Raw genomic sequence first — 24,276 nt, forward strand, 5'->3', positions numbered from 1 at the left:
CAGTGTAGGCGTGATGACTTGAATTGTACCGAAGCTTGTGCAAGAAGGGGGCTTTTTTACACTTTAAATTAAAATTACTGTTTCACTCTGAGCGTAGAAACACATGATAGCAGATGAATACACTCATGATGAAATTTCAAAAACCAGTACATTCCCAATAGGAAGCAGTAGCGCAACAGTCAGATGTCAGAAATACATTTTAAAAGCCACTGAAATGTGTCTCGGCATGCGTTACCAATTTTAATGTTCTGTACTAGGCTCCACTCTGAATTACCAAAGATCAAATAGATGCAAATTGCAAAGGGATATATGAAATTATATGATCCCTAATGTATTGTTTTTAATTATGAGACCCTACCAGATGGAGTCCATAATCGTCCCAGCCACCAGTCATGGCGCGGACTCATGTTAGTTTATGGTGGCAAATGTAGTTGCTTCCGAAGCCCCAAACCAGACATTAATGGGTGACCATAAACTGACCAGTTCTCAGTGACCACGACCACAGGACAGTCCAGTCATTAACAGGTCGCTGTGGTTGTCAAGGGCCATTTAAGCACATTAGACACGGTCCGGCTAGCATAACCTGTTAACCGCTTCTTACAGTGGGAGACTGCTGGAGGCCGAGCAGGACAAACATTAGAGGTTAGTTCGTTATGAAGAAGCCCCGGTCAGGATCTCTGAGGGAGGTAACAGAAAGCTGGACTGAGGCCAGTGATGGAGCAGAAACAGAGAGGAGGGGCAGGGGGTGTTTAGAAGTGGGTGGTAAGCACACACACACACACACGCACACACACACACACACACAGGGAGATGCTGGAGGTTTGAGGGGCTGATCCCAATGATTTATCCATGTGGTCTCACCATATGACTTCATGTTTAGAAACCTCTCCCTGACTAGCAGACAGACACACTCACCCCCCACTGAGTGATGGATTATACACCAAACAAAGACATCACTTTCATTCCAATCCAAAGTATCTGAAAGGGATTTTATATTTATTATATAAATTCAGGACTCATAATGACCTCATACTGTACACATCACACATCAAAGTCAAATCTAACGTGTGAACATGTTGTGTTCATCTGCAATGACTTTATTTGCAATAACTAATCATAACCGCTGATTGTTTTATTTGCTGATAAAAACACGTTTAGTAAAAGTTCATCTGGAATTCTGCTGACTTCATCTGACCAGCAGAAATATCAGGTCCAATGTGGCAAATAAATAAAAATCTGAATGAACCGAAAATTATTTTACGAAGTACTGTCTGAAAAAACAAGAACATGCAGAAATAAACCTGCTCTGTGCTTCATCTACAGTTAAATAATTACGTGTGTATTAATAAAATGTGCACAATATATAAATGTATAGAAAATGTAAGTAAATTATACAAAATTATTAACTGAACAGATTATAATGGGAAGCCTTTGTCTCTATTTACTTAAATTTACTTTCTATTTTGTTTTGTATCATCAAAATCAGAGCTGAAGTAATTTGATTAATTCAATTAAATGAAAATCAATAGTTTAATTTAATAATGAATCTAGTAAAAACATATTCTCTGGTTCTAGTTTCTTAGTTGTGAGTCTGTTTTTCTTTGACTTATAACTGAATATCTCGGATGGATCAATTTGAAGACATCGCCTCAGGCTTTCTGACATTTCATGCATCAACAGAAAAATCAGAAAGAGAAATAATCGTTAGTTGCAGCTCTAATCATAAAATACAAAACTTAGTATAATCAATTACAAACACTGAGGTATCTTATTGTACATTCTTTTTTGTACAGTGTGTAACGGTGCTTTGGATGAATCACTTCAGAGGACACTGGGTGTACATTCCTTCTTTGAGCGGGTTTCATTTTTACAGTTAAAACCACCGCAAGGAAACAAAACGTTAGCCCCCGTAGAGAAAGTCCACAGAAAGTCCATCAGAACAAAAAGAAGGGTGGTGTGGAGGGTGTGTGAGGTTGTGACGGGTAACTGAAAAGCGCCAGTGATCCTTCTGATGAAATTCGTAACAAATATTTACTTTAAAAATTAACTTAAACACCTGAAGTCTGCCAGCAGCACTCTGGTCTGGTCCGGTCAGGTTTAGCTTGTTGGTGCCATTCCAGACTGGCTACACACACTAAGCCCACTTTGGCCTGGGTCTGGCTTCCTGTGGGCTATGTGTGTGTGTGTGTGTGTGTGTGTGTGTGTGTGTGTGTGTGAAAGAGTGTGTCTTTTCAATGGTTATTGTACTTGGTATTAACGGGACTCCTGGGGCCTCCAAGACACAGACAGACTGACGCATGCCTCGGATGGCTGGAGTGTGACAGTTAAGATTGAGAAGCCATTAGAAAAACACACACACGCGCATTTACACATCTCTCTGGTATTCATCTTTGAAGGGGTTTGGTGATGAGTAAGTCATGACACTCGGGCAGACCTATGTCTCCAACCTCATGAGGAGAATAAATTACTTAAAATTCACTGATGAAAGCAATTGTGCTCTTAAGTCTTGCCGTCATATTTTTTTTTTTTTTGTGGAAGGAAGTAAAAGCCTTTTTGTGGTATTTTCATATTTCAACCTAAAGTTGGATAATTCCCCTCACGAGCAGCTGCAGATGCATAACTTACCAGTGTAAAATTCCCAACCAACATATCTTTATGGTATGTAAGCAATACTGCCCCTTCAGTAGTGAGAGGATCAAATCCAAACGATAAAGTTCTGACACAGTATCTAGATGTGCTTAAAAATTAATGGCTTCAAATTGAATTTAAGAGGTACTGAAGTTAAAGTGAGAGATCCGTTACTGCGAGCCAGTGGTGAGTCAAAGAGTAGCTTTACAGCTTTTCAAAGAACCACTGAACTTGATCCTGATGTGTCACTCATGTTCCGGGTAACATGCATGCAAGGTATCAATTCGCACCTTGGCGAACAGAGGAGGCATTATGCTATGTCGAGTCATGCTGCAAAGTCAAGAAAAATTCTGAATCAATATCTTGGCGATGTTTATATAGTAAGTCCACACTCCATCGGAGTGAATTCACTTTTTGAAGGGCCGACGCAGAGTCTTATCAGCTCTGAGTTCAGATGCAACTCTCTAATAAACTTATCACGAGATGCCAAAAACAACACAACAAAACAAACACTCGTGAGTGCTGGAAATTTTAGTCCAGGTCATACAAACCAACAGTAGTGTGTGAGTCACAAATCAAACAAAAGCAACCAGGTTTCTGTTGATGTGAGGTGCTCTATTGTTTGCTCATGGGATTGTAGCAAGGTTCGTCACCAAAAGAAAAAGCCAGACAATGGTCAGGTGAGTGTGGGGTAGTACACCACACACACACACACACACACACACACACACACACACACACCACACACACATACCAGCCCTTTGTCTGATAGCCTGCCATGCTGTGACCGAGTTTCCCTCACCCACATATTCTTGTCAGACTGAACGTGTGGGCGGACTGTACTTAACTGTGTAACGGCATATGAGCAGGAAAAGTTTAAGAACCTGAGCAGCAGTGTGTGTGTGTGTGTGTGTGTGTGTGTGTTTGAGTGTGATAGTAACAATAATGCAGGGACAGTGTGTGGAAGCCACACTCTCAGACCTGCTAGGCGCTTACAGCGATAGTTGGCGCTAATTAAAGCTGTGCTCCTGGTAATTGCCAACAGCCAAAACTTAATTTTAGGGGGTTTGCTGGGGAAAATCTGTATATTCTACACAAGCCTCCTCAGCAACCTATAATTTAGCAATCCTAAAAAAAACTGAATATAGAAAACTACACAATGTTCCTTTATTTAGTTGAGCCGCTGGTTTATTTTTTGAAAGACAAGGGACTGTAAATCATGAGTCATAAACACGCTACAAACATGGTTAGATTTTTTGTTATCCCATAGGATTGGTGGTGTTTGTTCCTCAAGTGGCTGCTGACATTCATGCTCCCAGAAAGACACAACATGTACACCTCTCACTCATAAAACAAGTCAAAGCCAAGAGGGAGAAAAAAAAAAAAGACTACCCTAGTTGCTATTATGTAAACAGCAACGTGCGCGGCTTCAATTATAATGACTTTAATTCTTTGTTGCTGTTGATTTAACGTTGAGCACAACAATTTTCATGCTGCCCATAATGACTTAATGGCAACAGCCATTACTGAAAGTAATTTAATGGTGGATGAGCTCTCTTCTAAAATATTTACAGCATTCCCAACCTTTCAAGAGTCGCATTCATCGCTAACCCCTTCTCAGTTGAAAGAGGATTTATGGAGGGCAGTGACACTAGTCGTCACTAGAAAACAAATACTTCAAAACCTAAGTGGGGATGAAAGCCGGTCCCACTCATAATTGTGATCTACACAGTTATTATGGCGGATACATGTGCAGGTGCAGGACTTTCAGTTTGCGTACATGTGCAATGATCCTCGCCTCTGCAGCCCCTGCCAAAATGGGATCTTTCCAGTGTTCCTGCGCGAGTTTATTGTTTTCATGGTCTGTATTATAAGTATGCACCCACTACGTCCTCCCTCAGAGCAGCTGGATGAAATACACTTGATGGAGTGCCAAAAAGTGTGCTTTTTTCTCCCCCTCACTACGCTTGAGTTGCAAGGTTTTGTCTTTCTCCTTTAACCAGTCCTGTCCATGTACAATGATCTCCCACAGTCTCAGTGGGATACAAACACAGAGAGGAGACACAGGGCAGCAATTGCCCATGTCAGGGAACAGCCACTTGTGCTCTGGTTTCATTGACTGGGAAGGTTTGACTGATCTCTTTGCTTTGCATTACTGGCTTTGCAGCCCCCTCTGCTGGTGGCTCTGCTGTACTCTCATAAATGTTTACTGCTGACCACTGAGGATGTGTGCTGTTAATGCGTGATGTATGGTCATTTATTTCTGCAAAACACCTATTAGCAGTAAACAATACCCACAGCAATTACACAGAGGTTAAACAGAAAACAGCAGTGCCCGGTTCAATGACGTCAGCGCTATGTCTGCAGAGAAATATGTGACCACACATTCTCTGTAACCAACGGAAATTAAAGGAATTACCTCCAATCAAGAAGTTAAGTCTTTTTAAGGAAGTCAGAAAAGGAACAGACACATGACAGGTGGGAATGGAGGGGAAGTCACATGATGAGTCACATGTTATGTCATGTGAAGATGGCACGACGGGATCTTATTGGTTATCAGAGCTGCTAACGTTCACGCCTTTCCACATCTTACAAAGAAGTGGGAATAACCAAAGAGCTGCTGATGTGATGTTACTAGAGTGCAATGACATGTATTTGTTAGCAAGTATACGGTTCACGCCACTCTTCAATATTATGATATGTATCATTTATTTTTTGGTTATTTAGCTGCCAAATGTTTTTAAAGAAAAGCTTTAAAACTCACTTCTGTTTTGCAGATCATTTAACCTGGGGCACAAAATATAAATCACGAGCTGTAGCCTGCATGTCAATAAAAAAACTGATAATATCATAATGATACAACAGTGTATTGATCAGTACTGACATTTCGGGTTATCACCATCTTAAGATCACTAGCACCATCTACTGATTGTTAACGACAATGACCTCAGTCAGTTAATTATTCACAAATACAATGAATTTATTAAACTATAATGTTATTCATATACCTAATTTGTATACACCATATGTATTACATATATTTTTTTTATTTAGTTCATGTTAGATTAGATTCTAATGTAAAATATTTAGCAGGATGTAATCTAGGGGTGCAAGTGCAACTCTCGATTATTATGTTATCACAATTAATCAGGTAGGGCTGCAAGGAACAATGATTTTCATAAACTGTTCATCTAATGAATTTTCTAGATTTGTTGTTTTAGTCGATAAAATGTCAGAAAATATTGAAAAAAAACGTCCTGCACATGTTCTCAGAGCCAAGGGTGACGTCTTTAGATGTCTTGTTTTGTCCGAGCAACAGTCCAGAATCAAAAGAAAGTCTGTTTATTATCATAGAATAGAAGTATAATTTATAATATATAAAGTTTTTTCCTGCTGGTCAAATAAATGATGGATCGACTGACTGACTGAGCTGCTGGTTTACTCAACGCCTCACAGTGAAAATGGCATTCAGTTGTTCCATCAAGCTGTAGGCTTCTGGATGAGAAGCGGTATAATTAAAGTTGAGTTGTAGCTGGTGTATATCTGTAGTGGTGCACTTGTATTTCACTTACAGGGTGACTGTGGTGGTGTTCTTTCCAACTGTTGACATGAGTGTAAATCAAAGTCAAGAGCTGGTAAACACGCTGCACATTATTAATTCTTACAGACGGGAAAGAAAACACTTTGAGAAAAGTTCAAGCTGCGAGAGTTACACTTGTAAGTCTGAAGCAACATCTTACCCAGTGTTCTGAAATGGTTTGACCCAGTTATATTTCACTGACCCAGTCCTAGTTCCTCAAAACAGGACAGCATGTCTGCTGGCACTGTTCACTTACCACAGCAGTTCTTAAAACTTTTTTTTATTATCACTGCCAAAAATCAGAAATATCTGTCGTCAGGACCAAGAAATCTACAAAATCACCCAAGAATCTCAATAGTTCCTTTAAACAGAGCCCTTCTACAGAAAAGAAGCTGTATAATTATAATCCTGAGGTCAGTTTTGTGCTTCTTACTTGTGGTTAAGGCTCCCAGTGAGGAAGAAAGAAAGCAGATACTAGATCAGACAGGGTTCTTTACATAAACAAATACAGTTAGACTAATAACTCAGGCCAATATTAGGCTACACTTATGGACGTTTCAGTACCAGATGATCAAAGACAGATGTAATGTAAGCAATAAATGATCCTTAGTGACAACAAAAAATGATCTAGGTGTCTGACCAGAGAATTAACTCCGGTGTGGACAAGTTGCATTCAACAGGTTCATGTCTGCCAGTCTGTGTAAGCCTGCAACGTTTCAACGTCTACAGCGCTGTCTCGTGGTCTGAATGTGGTTTCAGAGGCATTTCCAACCTACGACAAGTCTTTTTAAAGGGTAAACACTGAATGCTTAAAAGTGCTATTTTTAGCCAAAACATACAATATAAAAACATTTTATCTCAATATCCACAATAAAACATCACGCACTGGTGGATTAAATCCAAAAAAAAAAAAAAAAATATCCGCTCTGGTATCGGCCTTTTTAAAAAAAAAGAAAAAAGATATCAGTCAAGCTCTATAAAAAATGCACGACAGCAGCTCTAGCAAAGAGCACCAAGTTCTGTCATGAACCCAATGACACCACAACCTGCAGTAGCAGCCACACTCACTAGATGGTGACATCCTACTTTGAAAAACCCCAAGTCTGAAAAGCTGAGAGAGAGTACAGAAAAAACAGAAACTCTCAAATTACATTTGGGAGCGGCAGAATTTGGCTTTAAAAAAAAAAAAAAAACATCAGAATGGAGGACACGCACTTCAAAGTTTCCAGTTCAGCTCCACTGGGTGAGGGCACAGCGTGGACTCCCCTGGTGACAGATGGACTCAGAGCAGTGAAGATAAGCAGATGTTTTGGGACAGCAGTGGAGACCCACGCTCAAAAAACACCCAGAAGGAGTAAAGAGGGAGTAAAAAAAAAAAAAAGGAGGGGGACTGTGCGCAGAGGAGAGAAGGAGAAGGAGTAAAAAGGAGGAGGGAGAGAGAAAGTGAGAGTGAGCGGCGCAGTTGGGGGGCTGAGGAGAGTGGGGTGAAAGGAAAGAGAAAGAACTCCGAGAGGAGGAGGGAGAGTGTTTTTATCCTCATGTGCACTCAGTCAGAGGGGTCAGCGAGTGCGATTGTTCCTGGACTGCCTGTCAAAACAGTGCGGCTGCCACAGCGCCTATTCATCTCCGCCCCGCTCCGCAGACAGACCCTCACGTATGCATGTGCAAATGCATGAGGAGAAATAAATAAAAAAAAAGGAAAAAGCTCCTTAATAATGCTCTCACTAAAGCCTTAGCAACAACCCAACAACGGCATCAACAGAGCTCCTTTTAAGACCTGCGTCACTGCACCACCATCATCATCCACCGTGTGAGTGTGTGAGTGTGTGTGTGTGTGAGCTCTGACAGAAACATGCACAGGCAAGTGAAAAAATAAAAAGAAAGTGTGCAACTTGTCGTAGAAAGTCACATTTTCTTACCAGGTAGAGGAGGAAGGTGTGCAGGCCGGTGCCAAGACCCACCGATGACAGGATGCCCAGGCCGACCCAGTAGGCGCACCACAGTGTCTTCTTCTCCATGTAGCGAACATACTGCGGAGGCCAGAGAGAGGGGCGGTCAACCACATGGCAGAAACACATGCACACATAGAGTGTGAGGAAAAACAAGAAGGGGGTGAGGAGGGGGGAGAGAGAGAACAGACAGAGGAGGGGAGGGACAGAGACTGAGAGAGAGAGAGAGAAGGTACGAGAGTGAAAGTGTGCAAAACAGGACTGAGCTTAAAAAGGGTTGGAGAGGGCAAGAGAGCTGCAGAGAGACAGAGGAAAAGGAAGAGAGACCTTTGCAGACAGAGGCTGTTGTTGAGTTTAGAGGACAGAGCCCTGGGGTAGGAGTGTTCAGCACACTGACAGAAGAACAGCACCATTATTCTTTTTTTCTGTGGCAGGCAGCTCTTACACAACTAGTAAAGTAAAGTCAAGCCAAGTTCCTCCTCCTGTTCATCCACCACTGTCACTCCATCTATCACTGAGTTCACACCTCCTCCCTGGAGCCAAGGCAGGTTGTGCTCTGGAGGAAGCGTGGAGTGTGTAGATTACGGGAAGAAGGGAGAGGGGGTTGACTGGTAAAAAGAGGGGGGGGATCTGAGTAAGACTCCATTTCCCAGGAAACCCAGCAAAACAAAAACACCGCACACTGTCTGTCTCTTTGCTGGCAGGCTGCTGGGAAGTGGAGTGTTAGTCACGGCCGATAGTTATGTGTAGTTACTGAGAACTGATTACACAACTCTGAATAACAGTGAAAAAATGCTTCATGGCAGCAGATTTTAAAATACTACGGCTTATGGCAGGAAAACCACAAAAAGTGGGAACAAAAAGAAAGTGGAAGGGGTTTTAGTTGGACCCATATGCACGGTCTGCTGTGGTTGAATTTCACAGCTTCAGTAGTTTCCCTGTGGACATAAGAGATTAGCAGGTAGAACTGAGCTTTGTGGCAAGTTAATAATTAAACCAGCACACTCACACAAGCGCACACTTGTTCAACCTGATGTTTGTGCAGGCATCATTTAATAGGCACTCCTGCAGTGGGAATCTCTGTGTCAATAATTATGTGGGACAGTTGCACTATAATCAGACTTATTCACACATGCCACAGTGTGGGACCTGAATAGAAAAGCAGAACCTTAGTAGGACGAAGCGACAAATGTTTGGACAACCTGTGGACAGCAGCAGCAGCAAACCACCAACCCGTCCATGAACCACAGTCACCCCAATTAAGTGTATCACATTTATTGTGGAGTATTATGTGCTACCTGCATTCTGTGATTTAGACGAACAACCACCAACCAACTTTTTTGTGGAAGAACGGACTTCAGGTGCTGAACCTCCATTAAAAGGATGACTGTAATGTACTTTATTAGGGAATGTTGAGAGTGTTCAGTCACCTTCTGGTGTGCTCCTTCAATACAATAGGCAATGGAGAGGAGGATAAGCAGGATCAGCAGGCCAAACACAGTCTGTCTTTGCTGCCAGAGCCTGGGTGAAGGAGAAGGAGAGGGTGAAGGCGGAAAATGATGAATGTTAGTGTGAAGGGGGCAGAGATGAATGGTATGGTAATGAGTGAAGGAGGGGCAGAAGGGCAGATGAAAAAAGATTAGGAATCATTAGAAGCATGAGTGAGGCAGTATTAGTGAAAGGAAAGGATGCACTTCTTTGGTGGAGAGTGGGCGTCATTTTCATTTCAACTTTGGGGGAGAGGGACATCTGCTGGAAACTATTCAAGCCCCTGTAGATAAATTCTTCACCAACGGGGGCGACAGTAGTCATACACGACATGTACTGTATTTAACCCTTTGCAGTGCTTCGCATGCTAACCTGATTTTAACAGAAAAAAACACAGCAGGGTGTTCATATGGAAACCGCCCATTGTTCTAAATGTCCCAAACCCCAATAGTCTGAAAAACTTCCCATTAAACTGAGAGCCGGTTATCCCAAAAACAAAAGCCAGCTGTTGTGAAAATACCCCCTGGAGTTTTTTTTGCCCTAAATATTTGCATATTTTTAACGTGGAGAAACAGACGCAAAATTTTAGATTTAGGCGACAAAACTACTTGGTTAGATTTAAGAAAAGGGTTTGAGTTAAAACGACTGTGTCAGGTTTGTCAGTTCTGTCAAGCTAAATACATTAGTCATGCCAGGTTGTGTTTTCTGACAATGGCTGGTTTGTTTTCAGGACAACAAGTAGTCTCTCAGTCCAATGGGATATTAGACTATAGAGGTTAATAATAAACTGTTTGAACAATTGCATCACACCTGATGGCCGAGCGTGGAGGATGAACATTTGTGCAGATTCTGTGCTTCTGCTGAATGTTTGTGTCGCGTACGCTTAATCAAGACAATGAATTAATATTTATGACTTTGAATCAATTAATTATTAACACCGGAGACACTTTAATTAGGGACTGGACCCATTTTAATAATGAAGAAAGAGTTAACTACCTACCTGCTTTGAAACAAATCAGTGGTGGAGTACATGTTAGGTACTGCAGCATTACATTAACGTTGAAGTACAACTTTGAGGTAAAATACTCGGGTTTCAAACTTAGGCTACTTTGTACTTCAACTCCACAACATCTCAGAGAGAAATATTGTACTTAACATAATATTTGACTGCTATTGTTACTAGTTCTTTTACATCAACTATTTGTACTGTCATTTCACCATGGTGATCTCTTTCAGAGTCTCTGACATACCTACCACGAACCCAGTCCTCCCTATTTCATCACCATAGTCCCTGTTTACAGTTTAAGCAAAACAAGTGCAGAACCACAACACTGAACAGTACGTCACCCTGAGGACTGTACAGATGCTGTGAATTATAAACCATCTCATGAAGTTTGAGGAGAAACTCCTCTGGGCGTATTGTGTTCGCATGTATGCCCCTGCAGCGGTAACAACACCATGTGTTTTGAGTGATGGTGAACAGCAGCTTCGTTCAGTCAGAACACTGCTCGTGGTGCTCGCGGCTCACCACATCCTCTTGTAGTTTAGAAAATAAACACGTTGTCCTCACACACTTAACCGCAGAGGCCTCCCTGTGCGTACACTCTGACCTTCTTCTGGGCTCTCGGTGTCAACAAAGATTATGAGGTGTGTAAAAGAAATGTCGTGCAGCGCGGGGGAATTTGTCATCAAAGCAAACTGTGACGTCGTCTGATCTGATGCCGTTGCTTTGTGGGTAAGGTAAAATCAGTCGGCGAGGTGGAAAGGCTCTATTAGCAGTAAGGATGAGGAGTAATGAGGAGTAAAAAAGATAAACAAATCCGGCAATGTCTCTTTTGTGTTGCATTATAGGTTCCATTAGGCCTCTGACTGAAGACTAAACCATGGGGGAGAAGGCCTTCTGGGTTGATAGCACTGAGACAAACAAGGTCACCTCCTGTCTGGTTGTATGTGTGTGTTTGTGCATGCCTGGGAGGGGGAACAGTGTGGGAGAGTGTATGACAGCTGTTTTTTCACAACCATCACATCCTCTTTTTGCCTGCGACTGACACGCAGCACTAGCACCTTTATAAATAACGTTGTGAAAACACTGGTGAACTCCTGTCAGCACTATAATGAATAATACACAGAAAAATGATCATGTTAATGCAGTTTTCTTTGTCAAACTGTGATCAAATGCACAGCTCAATATGCCTAAAGTTTCATCTTTGCCTTTAATGTGCACAGTACAGCTTGAACTCATGCATTAAATGTATATTGAAGTGGAAGTGGAAGTGTTTTAGTCACCTTCTTTAAGTTTCTCACTAAACTGTTTTTGATATAAACATCAATATAGTTTCGATTCTCTAAATTTCAGGCGTAAGCTTGTACAAATGCACTCATTCAAGATGTGCAGTCCAAATTGAAAACAGCAATCCTGCAGAAGCAAGGCATTTTTGGGGGGGCAGGCTGCACCCCATCCTTTGGTCTCACCTGCATATCGACTCTTTAAGGGTGACGAGCAGCTCCAGGGTGAAGTAGTGGAGTGTCAGCAGAGGCTTCTTCCATAACACCAGAGCTGCACGCTCATCAATGTCCCTCTGTTTCCTCTCATCCACGGACAAATCTGAGTCTAGGTGCACAGTGTGGGTTTTGCAAGTACACACATTAATAACATTTTACAGTAACAATACAAACATTTTTACATATTTTCTTGTATCCCTGATGCACTCATAAAAGTATCTTTAAATATACATATGTCTGATATATTGCTCAGCTATATGTTTGATGTCTTTAGCTTTTACCTGTCAGCTCTCCATTTTGCTGATCCTTGACACCGAGCCGTCTCTGAGGTAGTTCACCTTCAGCCCCACACTCTGCCATTTTATTCACCAGGAGGGAGTCCTGCTGAGAGAAGAGACAGGCCTTCAGCATCACGCACTCCATATTGTACGTCGCTCGCCACGAAACTGAGGTGAGCCCAAAACAAATACAGATTCACATGCAACAACACACAGCAACATGTCTGTATACACTCACTCACCAGCTGACGAGCCGGTGCTCCTATATCCTGCAGATTACTGTAACCCAATCAGGCCTGTGCCTGACCTGATTGGTACTTTAATTAGCATCAATGGGGAGCATGCCAAATCTTAATATTTCTGAGTGTACACTTCCCCTAATGTTCGCATGGTGTTCGTTGGTGATATGTATTCTTCATCACATTTAGATCCACACGTTCATAAACGTGCCTGCGAGTAGAGCGTTCCACTACAGAGCCTCAGGTCTCTCAGGAATCTGTCAGTGAGCAGAGAGATGGGGACTCTGACATGGAGGTATGCAGTTTACCATCTGGTGGAATTGTCAGTCTCTCCCTCTCTCTCTCTCTCTTACACTCACTCACACACAGACACAGACACAGCGCCTAATCCCTCTATCCTGTACCCTAGGTCTGGGCCTCTGGCTCCAGTTTCCAAGCATTCACCCTGGCTGGGCTGTCAGGCTACAGACACTGCACAGCCCTGATATTACAGCAGACCATGATGCCTCTGTAGGACCTGAAGGAATCTGAGTGATACTTTCTGAGGTTTGTGAGAAATGCTTTGATTCTCTTCTTTCAGTGGTTTGTGAGAAATGCTTTGATTTTTTTTTTTTTCAGCTTCTGATTATTCCTGCAGAGGTTTAGAGTTTAGTTGTCCAATGTTATCTTGAAGGACAAGCACACACACACACATCATGAGCACTGAACAGTGAGGTTTTGGGTACTTTGCAGTCTAATTTGTGCAACTCAAGTGTAACGGGAAAATAAAAAAATCTTCTCAGACGATTAGACTGCGAGGCATTTGGAGAGCTACTCTTGGCCTTCTCAGGGAACCACAAACAAAAGCTTTTCATCACAGACATTAAACCTCGAACACAAACACACTCACATAAGTAGTACTGTGCCAATGCTTCATGCACAACAGTATTTAATACACCCTATCATTTCTCTACTTGCAGTGAGAACAATGTATTGTCCAACAAAAGGGCTCAACAAAGTGCGTCACTGTGTGATATCCTGTTAGCAACACTAATTATAGAAATTGGTGCCAAACAGGTCAGTTTGTATGAATCATGCACCTCGGCTACAAGTGTACAAGTATGTTCTTTATTCTACAGGAAAGTTCATTTGATTTTAAAATTACATTTCTATGCATTATTCTCAATCAGTACCTAGTAAACAGTTTCATAACAGCACTACTGCTGCAGCTCCAGCACTCGATTGCGCAATCCCACTTCCACTCTGCCAAAACAACACAGACCTGTTGAGTAACTCTTGTGCGACGGACAATAAAAAGCTCACGGGGACACAGAGCACATGCACTTCAGGATGAGAAAATTTGATAAGCTGCAATCAATTTTCACATTTCAAAACAGAGATAATCACAGTGCACTGGAGACACATTAATTTTCCACAAAGTGTAAAACAAAGCAGGTCTGCCATAGAACAGCCTGGTGTGTTTCAGCAATGTATTATGCAGAGAGGGTAAACTCACCGTTCAGCTGATGATTAATCCACAATAAACTCTGAGCTCAAATAAAACCTGTGGTGGAGCCCCAGTGGCAATGTAGGGCAAAAGTACGCTACCCATGAACTGCATCATAACTTGAGTGCAGGGTGTGGTGATGGAGGGGGCCAGTGAGGGATAGAGTACTGATACAGAGTTGCCGGGGGAGGGAAGAGAAGGCTGACATAAGAGAGACACAGAACGACAGAAAGAGGGAGAGATTTCATCATTTGCTTGGTTGAACCTCCAGAGAGCCAGTCTAATTAAAAGGTCTATAAATAAGTGGATCACTTTCCTGGAGCGCACTTCTAACACTTCTCAGTCCTCAGTAGGTTTCACACGGAGAGTGAATGAATGGCATCTGGGCAAAGAGAGCTCAGTTAATTCCCAAATTGGAAGAAAAAAAAAAAAAAAACACCTCAGGACATCATATTTTTCAGGTCATAACTAGAAACAGAAGACCATCGGCGTGTTTGAGTTTCAGCGCCACCTTGTTTATCAGAGTGAGAAAAGTATTTCAAACTCTTTCCGGTGAGTTTCCTCTTGGGAACTTATTAGGAAGATACAGTCGGAGTGAGTTTCAAAAGGGTCAACGCAGAACGTCATTTATAACATTCAGCATAAGACTTCAATGATAGAGTATATACTTTATATTAAAGTGCAGAGCAGGAATGATATTTATGTCAAGCACAGCATTTGGAGGCTGCCCAGATGTCTTAGCACTTCAGTCAGATCAGTTACATCCCATTAGGTGTTGACCTGTTATATCACTGAGAGGTCACTTAGTTCATGTCGAGATACGAAAGTGTGTCAAACTACAGACTGATGCAGGACACAGTAATAGACGAAAAGAAAACAAATACTAAAACTACAGCATAGAAATGAATTGTGACACGTTTACAAATGAAGAGGTAAAGCAATTCATTATTGTCTTTTCAAAATAAAAAGATGAACTACCTGTTGAAAACAGCCAGTACTCTGAGAAACAGGTAGTGCTTTACCTTTTGTCACTAGAACAATGGCAGCTTGGATTTGCCCTAGTAACAGCCATGTTATTATAGCCTACTTTCCTGACAGAAAAGAGGCTAAACAATACTTTCCAAAGATAAATACACCACTGTTGAAAAAGAAATGTGGACCATGTCTTTCTAAATGTTATAATCACAGCTCATGGTGCCTTTAAAAGAAATACATTCCTCTGTGTTCCATAAATTCATCTCAATGATGCAACCTTTAAAAAGATTTTCTAAAAATACAGGCAAATAGTCACACATATTCCAACTTAAATCCAGGGTCATCCATAACACTTCACATGCATGAGGACAAGAAAAACTCCAGCTGACATTATGCAGTCCTCTGAGTTTACATCTCAGCCCATATGCAGCACACTATCGGCTGGATCTTGGCTTTCAATATTTGCTCTGTGTCATCTCATCTTTAACAATATAATAACAACAGAGCCTATAACTGCATGACAAATAAGAGGAAGGTGTTTGTAGACAAGATGTCTCTGCTGCTGTATGCAAAGAGGTGACGACTGATACTGTCTGGTATGTCTTATGAAGAAAGATCAGTTTGTTGTTTGTGATGTAGAAAAAAAGACATTTGCCATGCGCACATTAAAGTATGTTGCAGAGGTCTCACTCGAAAATTGATATGGAGTAGATGAGCTTGATGGTATAATGTGGGTCTAAGATTAATGGGAGATGTTGTTGAATGCTACCAAAATGAGAAGCACACATTTTAATAAGCAAGTGCCACTCTATTCTATCTATTTAGGATATCGACTGAAAACGCCACAATTATCCATTTTTCTCCTTTCAGAGAAACTTGTGAAAAAAACCAGCATCATGTTACATTTCTATGTGGTTTCAGGTGCCTGTAGGTTTTAGGTGCAGCCTATTTAGTTTTGTTCACATCACCTTTGTTCAATAGAGGGCAGTGTTGGCCTAGAAGTCGGTGTTGAACTGGCAGGACGATTTTGGGCGAGGAAAGGTGCCCATGCCAGTTGGCACCAGCGGAGCTATGGGGTGACCAAATAGATCATGTTGTGGTTGTACTTGTCTGCCTCAGGTTTCGAGGTGTAGACCTGAACACAGTGTTCCTGAACCAAAAAGTACTAAAGTTAAAAAAAACTAAATAAAAATAGAGGGCATTAAATAATACCACATGTTTAAGAAAATTGTTTTCTCAAGTGATTCGATGGTTATAAGTAGTAGATTCTTTTGCTGTCATCAGCAATTATTTTCTTACTATTGTTTTCCTTTCTTGTTTTTTCCAGGATGAAGTAGCACACACACTTAAAACCTGTTTTTTTAATTCTAAGATTCTAAGATATTCTCCTGGAGCCTTACAGCAAGTTGATTTCACACACTCCTTCCTGTTTACTAACACCTAGGCCAGACCTGGAACCAACAGTCAAGTTAACCACGACGAAAACCGAGTCTGAGAAGATGAACTGAAATGGCCACTGTGCACGATGAAAACTGTCAGCCAAGGAAGGAGGGTCCCTCATTTGTGGTTTCACATGTCAACCACACAGCCATCATTAAAGGTTCAAAACATTAAATTAACTGAAATTATCAACAGAAGACAATTTGCATTTTATGTTAAAGATGTATATTGTGTTGCAGAGATATCTACTGAGGTTAGTTTCTGTGTGTCCTGTCTTGTAATACCTGGGGACACATGCCATTGAGTTAACCTCTATATTTTATTATGGAAATTTCACATCCATAAATGTAAATTTCAAGATTCATCACCACAATTTAAGCTATATTTAAGCTTAATTTAAGCTATTTTTAATTGAAGTTGATTATTATTTGAAGTCCCTTAAGTTAATTACTAATAAGAAATGTCTGTCTATAATAAATATTCATGCAGATATTTTCAACCAATAACCTGTCACAACAGTTATAACTAGAACTTTATTTATATGTAAGATTACAAAGTCTGTCACATCTAGGTTTTATTTTTGCTTTTCCCTTTTGGTCCTTATTATACTATCATGTAACTATGCTGGTGCTATGTTACTATTGTACAATGTGAACTAGTATGACTTTCAGTAAAGTTTGGAAGAAAAAAAAAAACATTGAGTCATTGAGTTAAGTTGACTTGAGTCACTGTTCTGAGACTTGACAGAAAATAAATGAGACTTGAGTGAAAGATGACCCTACTTAGGACGTGACTTATTTTTGTAAAACAGAAGTTAGAAACACTTAAACAAAAAAATTGGTTAACCTATAATAATATAGATGTGCCACCCCTGACTTACAATAATGTGAGATTTGGTTTCATAAGGGAGGACAGAAAACTAGAATATAACATAAATAACTTGGTTATATTCGCCAAATACTTGTAAATTTTTAAAAAAATACCCCACGTTTTAACATTTTTCTAAAAGAACTGCACCTTTACTTTGATTCTTTAAAACTTATGAAATCAAAGAAAGCCCCTATTGCTGTATGACAGTTTATCAACTTTGACTTACCTTAGCTTAACTCACCTGAGTAGTTCAAGGACACCTTGGAGAAGTTATTGAATTTAAATTGAATATATTAGATAAGATATGAGGTTATTAGTCTGGAAATTTTGTTCACAAATTTGTTTAAAAACTGGACAGGTGTGTCTAATCAAGATGCTAATTAAAAACTAACGTAAGTATGTCACAGGTGTGCCGTCAGGTTCAGCCAATCAGAGGCCAGAGTCGTGACGTTGTCTGAACAGTGCGTGGTGGCGTAATGCGCATGCGCAGTAGCTGAAGCTTCATCCATGCCGCCAACACGTCGAACAAACCGGCAGGTATGAAACTAACACACTTTATAACGATTCAGCCGCGTGTTATCAGCACTATAGAGAGGTATGAACATGTATGAACGTGTATGAAGAGCGTGTTTGTTTGTAGAGTGATGTATGTCGCGTTAAAGTGCGGTTTTTTTTGGGCGGGAAGCTAACCCAAGCTAGGCTAGTTTCACATGTAAAGTTAGTTATGTCATCACACACACACACACACACACAGGAGCTGTGTTTCCGGTGAGTTTAGTCACTCCACACCGTCAACAACAACAAAATCTTGTTTGTTTAACGTTAAACGTTCATAAAGATGAGGTAAACAACTGGATGTCCGTTTGAGCCAACATGGTCTCCATGACAACCGGTTAAGATGATAATAATAACACATTTTATTTCATAGGCGCCTTTCTGTCACTCAAGGACACCTTACATTGTGATCTGTAGTGAGAGCAGGGGACAGGTGGAGAGAGGTGGAGGTTAGCCGCAGCAAGACGGACTACATGTGTGTGAATGAGAGGGACCCAAGAGCTGGAGGCAGCAGAGATGAAGATGCTGAGGTTCTCTTTGGGAGTGACCAGGATGGATAAGATCAGGAATGAGTTACACCAGAGGGACAGCACATGTTACAGGTTTTGAAAAGGCCAGACTGAGATGGTTCGGACATGTCCAGATGAGAGAGAGTGAATATATTGGTAAGAGGATGCTGAGTTTTGAACGGAGGACTAGAGGAAAGGAGCAAAGAGGAGGTTTATGGATGCAGTGAAAGAGGACATGAAGGTAGTTGGTGTGAGAGAAGAGGATGCAGAAGACAGGGTTAAGATGGAGGCAACTGATTCGCTGTGGCGACCCCTGAAGGGAAAAGCCGAAAGAAGAAGAGACAGAAACGAACAAAAAGAACCATAAAAGTATCAAATTACAAACAGGTTATTAAAAAACAGGTTGAAATAGGACAATGCAATTGAATCAGATGGAAAAAGCTGTTTTTAAACAACCGAAACAACCCGGTACCAAGTCGTATCGAAACTGCACCTGTCATACCTGACGATACCTGCATTCGTTTGTTTTTGTACCCAGATCAAGAAAAAAAGACTGTTTCTATGGTTTTGCTCGCAGCCAATTACCACAAGCGTTCTTCGATTCAATGCGCCGTGTGATTGGTCCACCCATAGTTTGTACGGCGGTACAGCCGGTTCAAGACGCGTGGAGTTGGGTGGTTATCATGACGAGATGCCGCTGACATTTACGCAACCGATTTGATTTCTTTTCACATGATTAATATCGAATCAAGCTGGAAAAAAAAGTATCAGATGAAGTACTCAGTTGGTATTGAAAAATTTTAAACGATACCCAGCCCTAGACGGGCGGAGGGGACAGTCAGGTGAATGGAGGAGGAAGATCTGAAGGAGCGAGGCGGGGCAGCAACGTGGAGAAGATCCGAGAGATACGGTGGTGCGAGGTTATGGATGGCTTTAAATGTGAGCAGAAGGATTTTGTAGTTTATGCGGGATTTGACCGGGAGCCAGTGGATGCTGTTGCAGGACAGGAGTGATGTGGTGGATGGACAGCTGAATTCTGGACCAGTTGGAGCTTATGGAGAGATTTGTGGGTGAGGCCAAGGAGGAGGGAGTTGCAGTAGTCCAGGCGGGAGGTGACGAGGCTATGAACCAGGATGGCAGTGGTATGAAGAGTAAGGGAGGGACGGAGGCGGACCGGGTGATGATGTTGTTAATGTGAGACTGAAAAGAGAGTGTGCTTGATTTCATGATTTTCCTTTTTTAAGCTCACAGACTTCTCCTGTTCTGTTATTTTTGCAGGTGTAACTATGGATTTGCTCTGTGCTCCACTGGGCTTGGGTGTAGTAGCTGGACTGGGCTGTGGGCTCTTCCTCGGTTGGCACCTCCGCTCTCGCCTCGGCCCAACATCCAAAGCCCTGATGACGGCCGCGGTGGGGAACGGTGCCGGTGAAGCGAGCGTGATGGGAGAAGGAGGCGAGTTCAAGATGATACTAGTGGTCCGAAACGACCTGAAGATGGGCAAAGGGAAAGTCGCTGCCCAGTGCTCCCACGCCGCCGTGTCCGCTTACAAACAGGTTCAGCGCAGGAACCCCGAGCTCCTCAAACAGTGGGAGTACTGCGGCCAGCCCAAGGTGGTGGTGAAGGCACCCGATGAGGACACCCTGATTGATCTGCTGGGTCACGCCAAAGAAGTGGGACTTCCTGTCAGCCTGATCCAGGATGCAGGAAGGACACAAATCGCACCCGGATCACGCACCGTGCTGGGTATCGGTCCAGGCCCGGCAGATCTGATCGACAAAGTCACCGGAGACTTGAAGCTCTATTAGACTTCCAGCTTGCACGTGCAGGACTTGCATACAACTTCTTTATCGTCAAAACCGTTTGCAATGTAAACTAAGTTGGGCCACCATGAGTTTATATTTTTATACAATGATTATCAGTGACATGTACAAGTACATAAATTATTTCTGTGCAATCTTTCGGAGCTTTTTGGATGTATGCATATCACACTAGCTGACTCTCGAATGATACTTCACTGTGATAGTGGCAAAAACACCACACGCTGTTCGCGTCAGTCCTCCACGGTGCTCGGAGGAAACAGATGAAGGTTGTAGCTCTCGACACAACTCAACCACACTGTAAAACAACAGCAGAGCTCTTCACAGCAGGAGAATCACCCGTTACTAATAAAAATTAACGATGGCTTAGCGGTTATAGTTTGAAGCTGTGCGTTTACTGTTGTGAAAGAGGTCTATACTCACTCTGGTCCCCAAAATGATCGCTTAATAAAACACAAGACAAACCCTCATCTCAAAATAAAGTCTGAACATTGATGATTCTTTTATATTTAAAGTTTTTAATACTTCAGAATGCCACCGTGATCACTGTAGTGGATGTGATTTCAGAGGGCAGCAGTAGAGCTGGTGATATAGATGCAATATCAGTATTTTACAGTATTCTCTTCAATGCTGCACTAAGTAGAAATGAATGCCTCAACATAAAACTATCATCGTATATTCTTCCTATCTTCCTGGTTCAAACCGTCTGTGTGGAGTTTACTTAATAGGTTAATTGCTGACTCTAAATCGTACATGTGAGTGTGGCGTCTCTCTGTGCCTTGTGATGAAACGGCGACTCGTCCAGGGTGTTCGCCCACAGTCAGCTGAAATAGGCTCCAGTCCCCTGTGACCCTGAACTGATGGTAACTCTTTACTAGTCTGCTTTGACTCCTGGCACCCTCTGATTTAAACCATCACAGGGTGCTCGTACTATATGCTGTTTTTAATCTGTTAGGTAAGTCATGGACTGATCTGAGTATATCAAATAGACATTACACAAGGTAGACACAACAACAGGAACACTTTATAGTAGAACGTAATCAGACACCAGGTTGTCGCATCAAATACGGGCCTCCAGCTGAATCCAGAGCACTCGGACACACATGACAATCTTCACAAAGTGGTTTACTGCAGACACACTGAACTGGATTGTGCTAAATTGGCTTTACAGTACTATGTCAAAGACTGGTGCTGACGGCACTCGCTGAATTCAAAACTGCATTTCGGTGTAACCTCCTCATTTGCTCCGGCAGGTTTTCACCTTTGCCCTGCAAGTTTGCAAGGTCAGCAAACAGATACAGTGTGTCCTCACATTGTTCTTACACATTATTACACTGAACTACAATCTCTCTTTCACACACGTTACATTCTGCTCAAAAAAATGATATCGCTTCCTCTTTTTCTGAATGTGCACCAACAGGACAGACCCGTTACCCGGACTGTGTTCCTCTCCCGCACTTGACCACGTATGCAAGACACAATCAGACCGTTCTTGACAAACAAGAAGCCTTTATTCTTTTTTTTTCTTTTTTTTAAGTGGAAAACAAAACCGCTGTTTCATTCATTATGATCCTTATTATGCACAATCAAGTATCTTAAGTGCACAATTTTAAATCTAAAGGTAAATTTAGATAAGAATATAAGTTCAAAGGAGTTAATGATTGATTTCCTGTATACACGCAAGCCTTGATAAAAACTTCAAATTACCACGAGTCCTGTGATATTGTTTCTGAATTGGATGAGTGGGGTCAACTGAAAAGGTTTAAAAAGGCAACCCTCAACAGGACGTGAGGAGGAAATAGTTTGGGGGGGGAAAAGATCTCTCCTGCACACTCAATGACAGTGACCTAAAACAATATCCAGCAGAAACAAACTGCAGCAATAAAGAGAAGAGGGGGGCATGTTAGTCAAACACAAACAGGTCTGCAGTCCCTCCTGAGGTGGAATGGTCCCACGTTAAGAGCAGTATTTAAAGCACATGAAAATATCATCTGAATGCAAATTTATCTGGAGAGTGCTGCATAGGCTTCGCCGGAAAGAATAAAACTTTCCTTTAAATCGTATGTAAAATACTCTCTTGGGTTTTCTTCAAGAAACAGCCCTGAAGAGTGTTTGTGTGTGAGTGTGTGGGGACACGACTGGTACGACGTAGTGTTTCAGGATTGATGTCATGGAAGCGGCGGTCTCATGTTCAAATATAGAAGAACATAGCGATTTTTTTTCGTGTGTGTGTGTCTGAATATACAATAATTAAATGCATTTTACAGTCGGACAGAAGAAGCTGCTCACACACATCAAAAGGAAAAAGGTTCTACATTAATTCTTCTCACTACAGAGTGCAAATCAGATGCTTCACAACAGACCTTTTTTTTTTTTGTTTGTTTGTTTTTTTTAAACCGAGAAGAGGACTAGCTCTTCCCACAAACCCCCCATTGTACATAAACCATTTCCCATTCAAATAAAATAGACAAAAGAAAAAATTAATCTAGTCAATACGGAATGTGAGAAAATTAATCTTTGTGATGCAATCTTTTTTTTTTCTTTGACAACAAAAATAAAACTGAGTCCTTCATGACAGTTTAAAAAGGGGGAAAGTAAAAAAAAAAAAAAGAAGAAAGAAAAAGAAAGAAAGAAAGGGTTTGTCTGTGTTATCCGCTGCTCCCTGTAGAGGGCAGAGAGAGACAATAATGGTCTGGTGAAGGACTGTGGGAGATGGATGGATGGTAGCTCCAGCCTGCATGTGGAGGAGAAGGGCGTGGTGGGGGGGTCTTTACATGCCGTAGCCAAAGCCTGGCTGAGCTGCTGGCTGAGTGTATCCTGCAGGTGCCTGGTAGCCGTAGCCGTAGGCTTGCTGAGGGGGCACAGGTACGCTGGGGCCTGCTGTCAGCATCAGCTGGGGTGTGCCTGCAACAGAGAGACACACACAGGAAACGTTAAAAACATGCAAGTGGTGTGTTTTATTTTAATAGGAGATCTGATGTACAACTTAATGATTTGGTCACAGAGCTTCCTCTGTGGTTTTTATGTGGTGAACCGTGAAGCTTCAGCTGTGGGACTGAAGGCAGCTGGTACCATCTATTGTAATGATGAATAAGAACGCTCTTGTCCAATTTGTTAACCTCCCTAAAATTATTACATTTGTCAAACTTTCCATGTTTGATTTTTTAAAACTAGTCTTTTTAATCCACTTCTTTCTGTGAACTCACTGATTTCATCTGCCTTGAGTCTGGAGCAGTCAGGATTAGACATGTGAATCAGAATCTGCTGACAGCTGGTGGGTTGTTTGGTCACTCTCAATCAAATGTGATCAAACAATGCCTACACAAAGGCCCTAAAGAAGTTCGCAGCGTTAAATTATGACTAAAAATGTTGCTGTTTGGACCTGAATATGTAATGTTAAAGCTAAAAAAAACAATGCATCATGGCATGTCCAAATGTTAAAAGAAGTCGCTCATAGATTCATGGAGCTTTATAGCGAGTTACTGCGACTTCAGTGTCCTTGTCTTTAACAGGCAGACCGACAGTAGACCGACATGGATAGTGACTAGCTGGTGAACACAGAGAATTTAACAGATAAAGATTCAGATAATTCCCTCATGAGTTGGTAGAGAAGCCCAAAACAGAACAAAAAGATTGGATATTGGAAATGAACAACTGTTTGCCATAATAACTTAAAAGTTGTTGTTGATGTTAAAATCAGTTATGGCATGTTTAATATTTGAAGTTTCCAGGGCCTTTAAATACATTCTGATATTTAAAGCTCTATGAATGACCACAGGGACTACACAGTGCTCTATGTGGAAGGAAGACTGGCGCCTTTGCTTCTGATCACACTGAAATGGACAATGATGTCATTAGAAGACTGTTACCATAGACGATGGGTTGTGTCTCTGTTGCCTGCTCCTCCTCTTTCCTTAGGGACTCTGAGGTTTCTAGTTTATCTACCTGCAAGGCAAAAAC

At 41.7% G+C, this 24,276-nt stretch overlaps 3 protein-coding genes and 1 long non-coding RNA gene across 13 annotated transcripts in view; 2 read left to right on the top strand and 2 right to left on the bottom strand.

The window, feature by feature from the left end:
* LOC104933516 (vacuole membrane protein 1) overlaps positions 1 to 17,680 on the bottom strand; it is a 59,143-nt gene extending 41,463 nt beyond the window's left edge. For 3 of the 7 annotated variants that reach the window (XM_019255433.2, XM_019255432.2, XM_027273961.1), the window contains exons 1-4: positions 12,429 to 12,592; positions 12,118 to 12,256; positions 9,588 to 9,678; positions 8,128 to 8,238 (exon numbers count right to left, since the gene is read on the bottom strand). In XM_019255433.2, the coding sequence (XP_019110978.2) occupies positions 8,128 to 8,238; positions 9,588 to 9,678; positions 12,118 to 12,256; positions 12,429 to 12,570 (483 nt within the window). In that variant the 5' untranslated portion in view covers positions 12,571 to 12,592. Of the gene's footprint in view, positions 1 to 8,127; positions 8,239 to 9,587; positions 9,679 to 12,117; positions 12,257 to 12,428; positions 12,593 to 14,159; positions 14,740 to 17,661 lie in introns of those variants that run through there. The other 4 variants (XM_027273959.1, XM_027273960.1, XM_019255434.2 and 1 more) reach the window with 4 other exon arrangements.
* On the top strand, positions 12,508 to 16,929 carry LOC109137403 (uncharacterized). Its single transcript, XR_002041650.2, has 4 exons — positions 12,508 to 12,598; positions 12,854 to 12,959; positions 13,074 to 13,210; positions 16,570 to 16,929. It is a non-coding gene; the product is annotated as an uncharacterized LOC109137403 (long non-coding RNA).
* A 162-nt stretch (positions 17,681 to 17,842) lies between the features above and the next one.
* On the top strand, positions 17,843 to 20,815 carry ptrh2 (peptidyl-tRNA hydrolase 2). 3 transcript variants are annotated; one of them, XM_019255436.2, is made up of 2 exons: positions 17,843 to 17,972; positions 19,778 to 20,815. In XM_019255436.2, the coding sequence occupies exon 2, from the start codon at positions 19,786 to 19,788 to the stop codon at positions 20,302 to 20,304; it is 519 nt and encodes a 172-aa protein (XP_019110981.1). In that variant the 5' UTR covers positions 17,843 to 17,972; positions 19,778 to 19,785; the 3' UTR covers positions 20,305 to 20,815. The 3 variants fall into 3 exon arrangements, with proteins under 3 accessions (XP_019110981.1, XP_019110982.1, XP_027129763.1); XM_019255437.2 differs by having other exon boundaries at positions 17,848 to 17,968; XM_027273962.1 differs by lacking the exon at positions 17,843 to 17,972 and adding an exon at positions 18,006 to 18,030.
* Positions 20,816 to 21,186: 371 nt separating this feature from the next.
* cltca (clathrin, heavy chain a (Hc)) overlaps positions 21,187 to 24,276 on the bottom strand; it is a 33,478-nt gene continuing 30,388 nt past the window's right edge. For both annotated transcript variants that reach the window (XM_010749003.3, XM_010749001.3), the window contains 2 exons: positions 24,186 to 24,261; positions 21,187 to 23,220 (listed from right to left, as the gene is read on the bottom strand). In XM_010749003.3, the coding sequence (XP_010747305.1) occupies positions 23,087 to 23,220; positions 24,186 to 24,261 (210 nt within the window). In that variant the 3' untranslated portion in view covers positions 21,187 to 23,086. The remainder of the gene's footprint in view (positions 23,221 to 24,185; positions 24,262 to 24,276) is intronic.

The sequence above is a fragment of the Larimichthys crocea genome, chromosome XXII (genome assembly GCF_000972845.2).
Source record: "Larimichthys crocea isolate SSNF chromosome XXII, L_crocea_2.0, whole genome shotgun sequence".
Taxonomy (NCBI): domain Eukaryota; kingdom Metazoa; phylum Chordata; class Actinopteri; family Sciaenidae; genus Larimichthys; species Larimichthys crocea.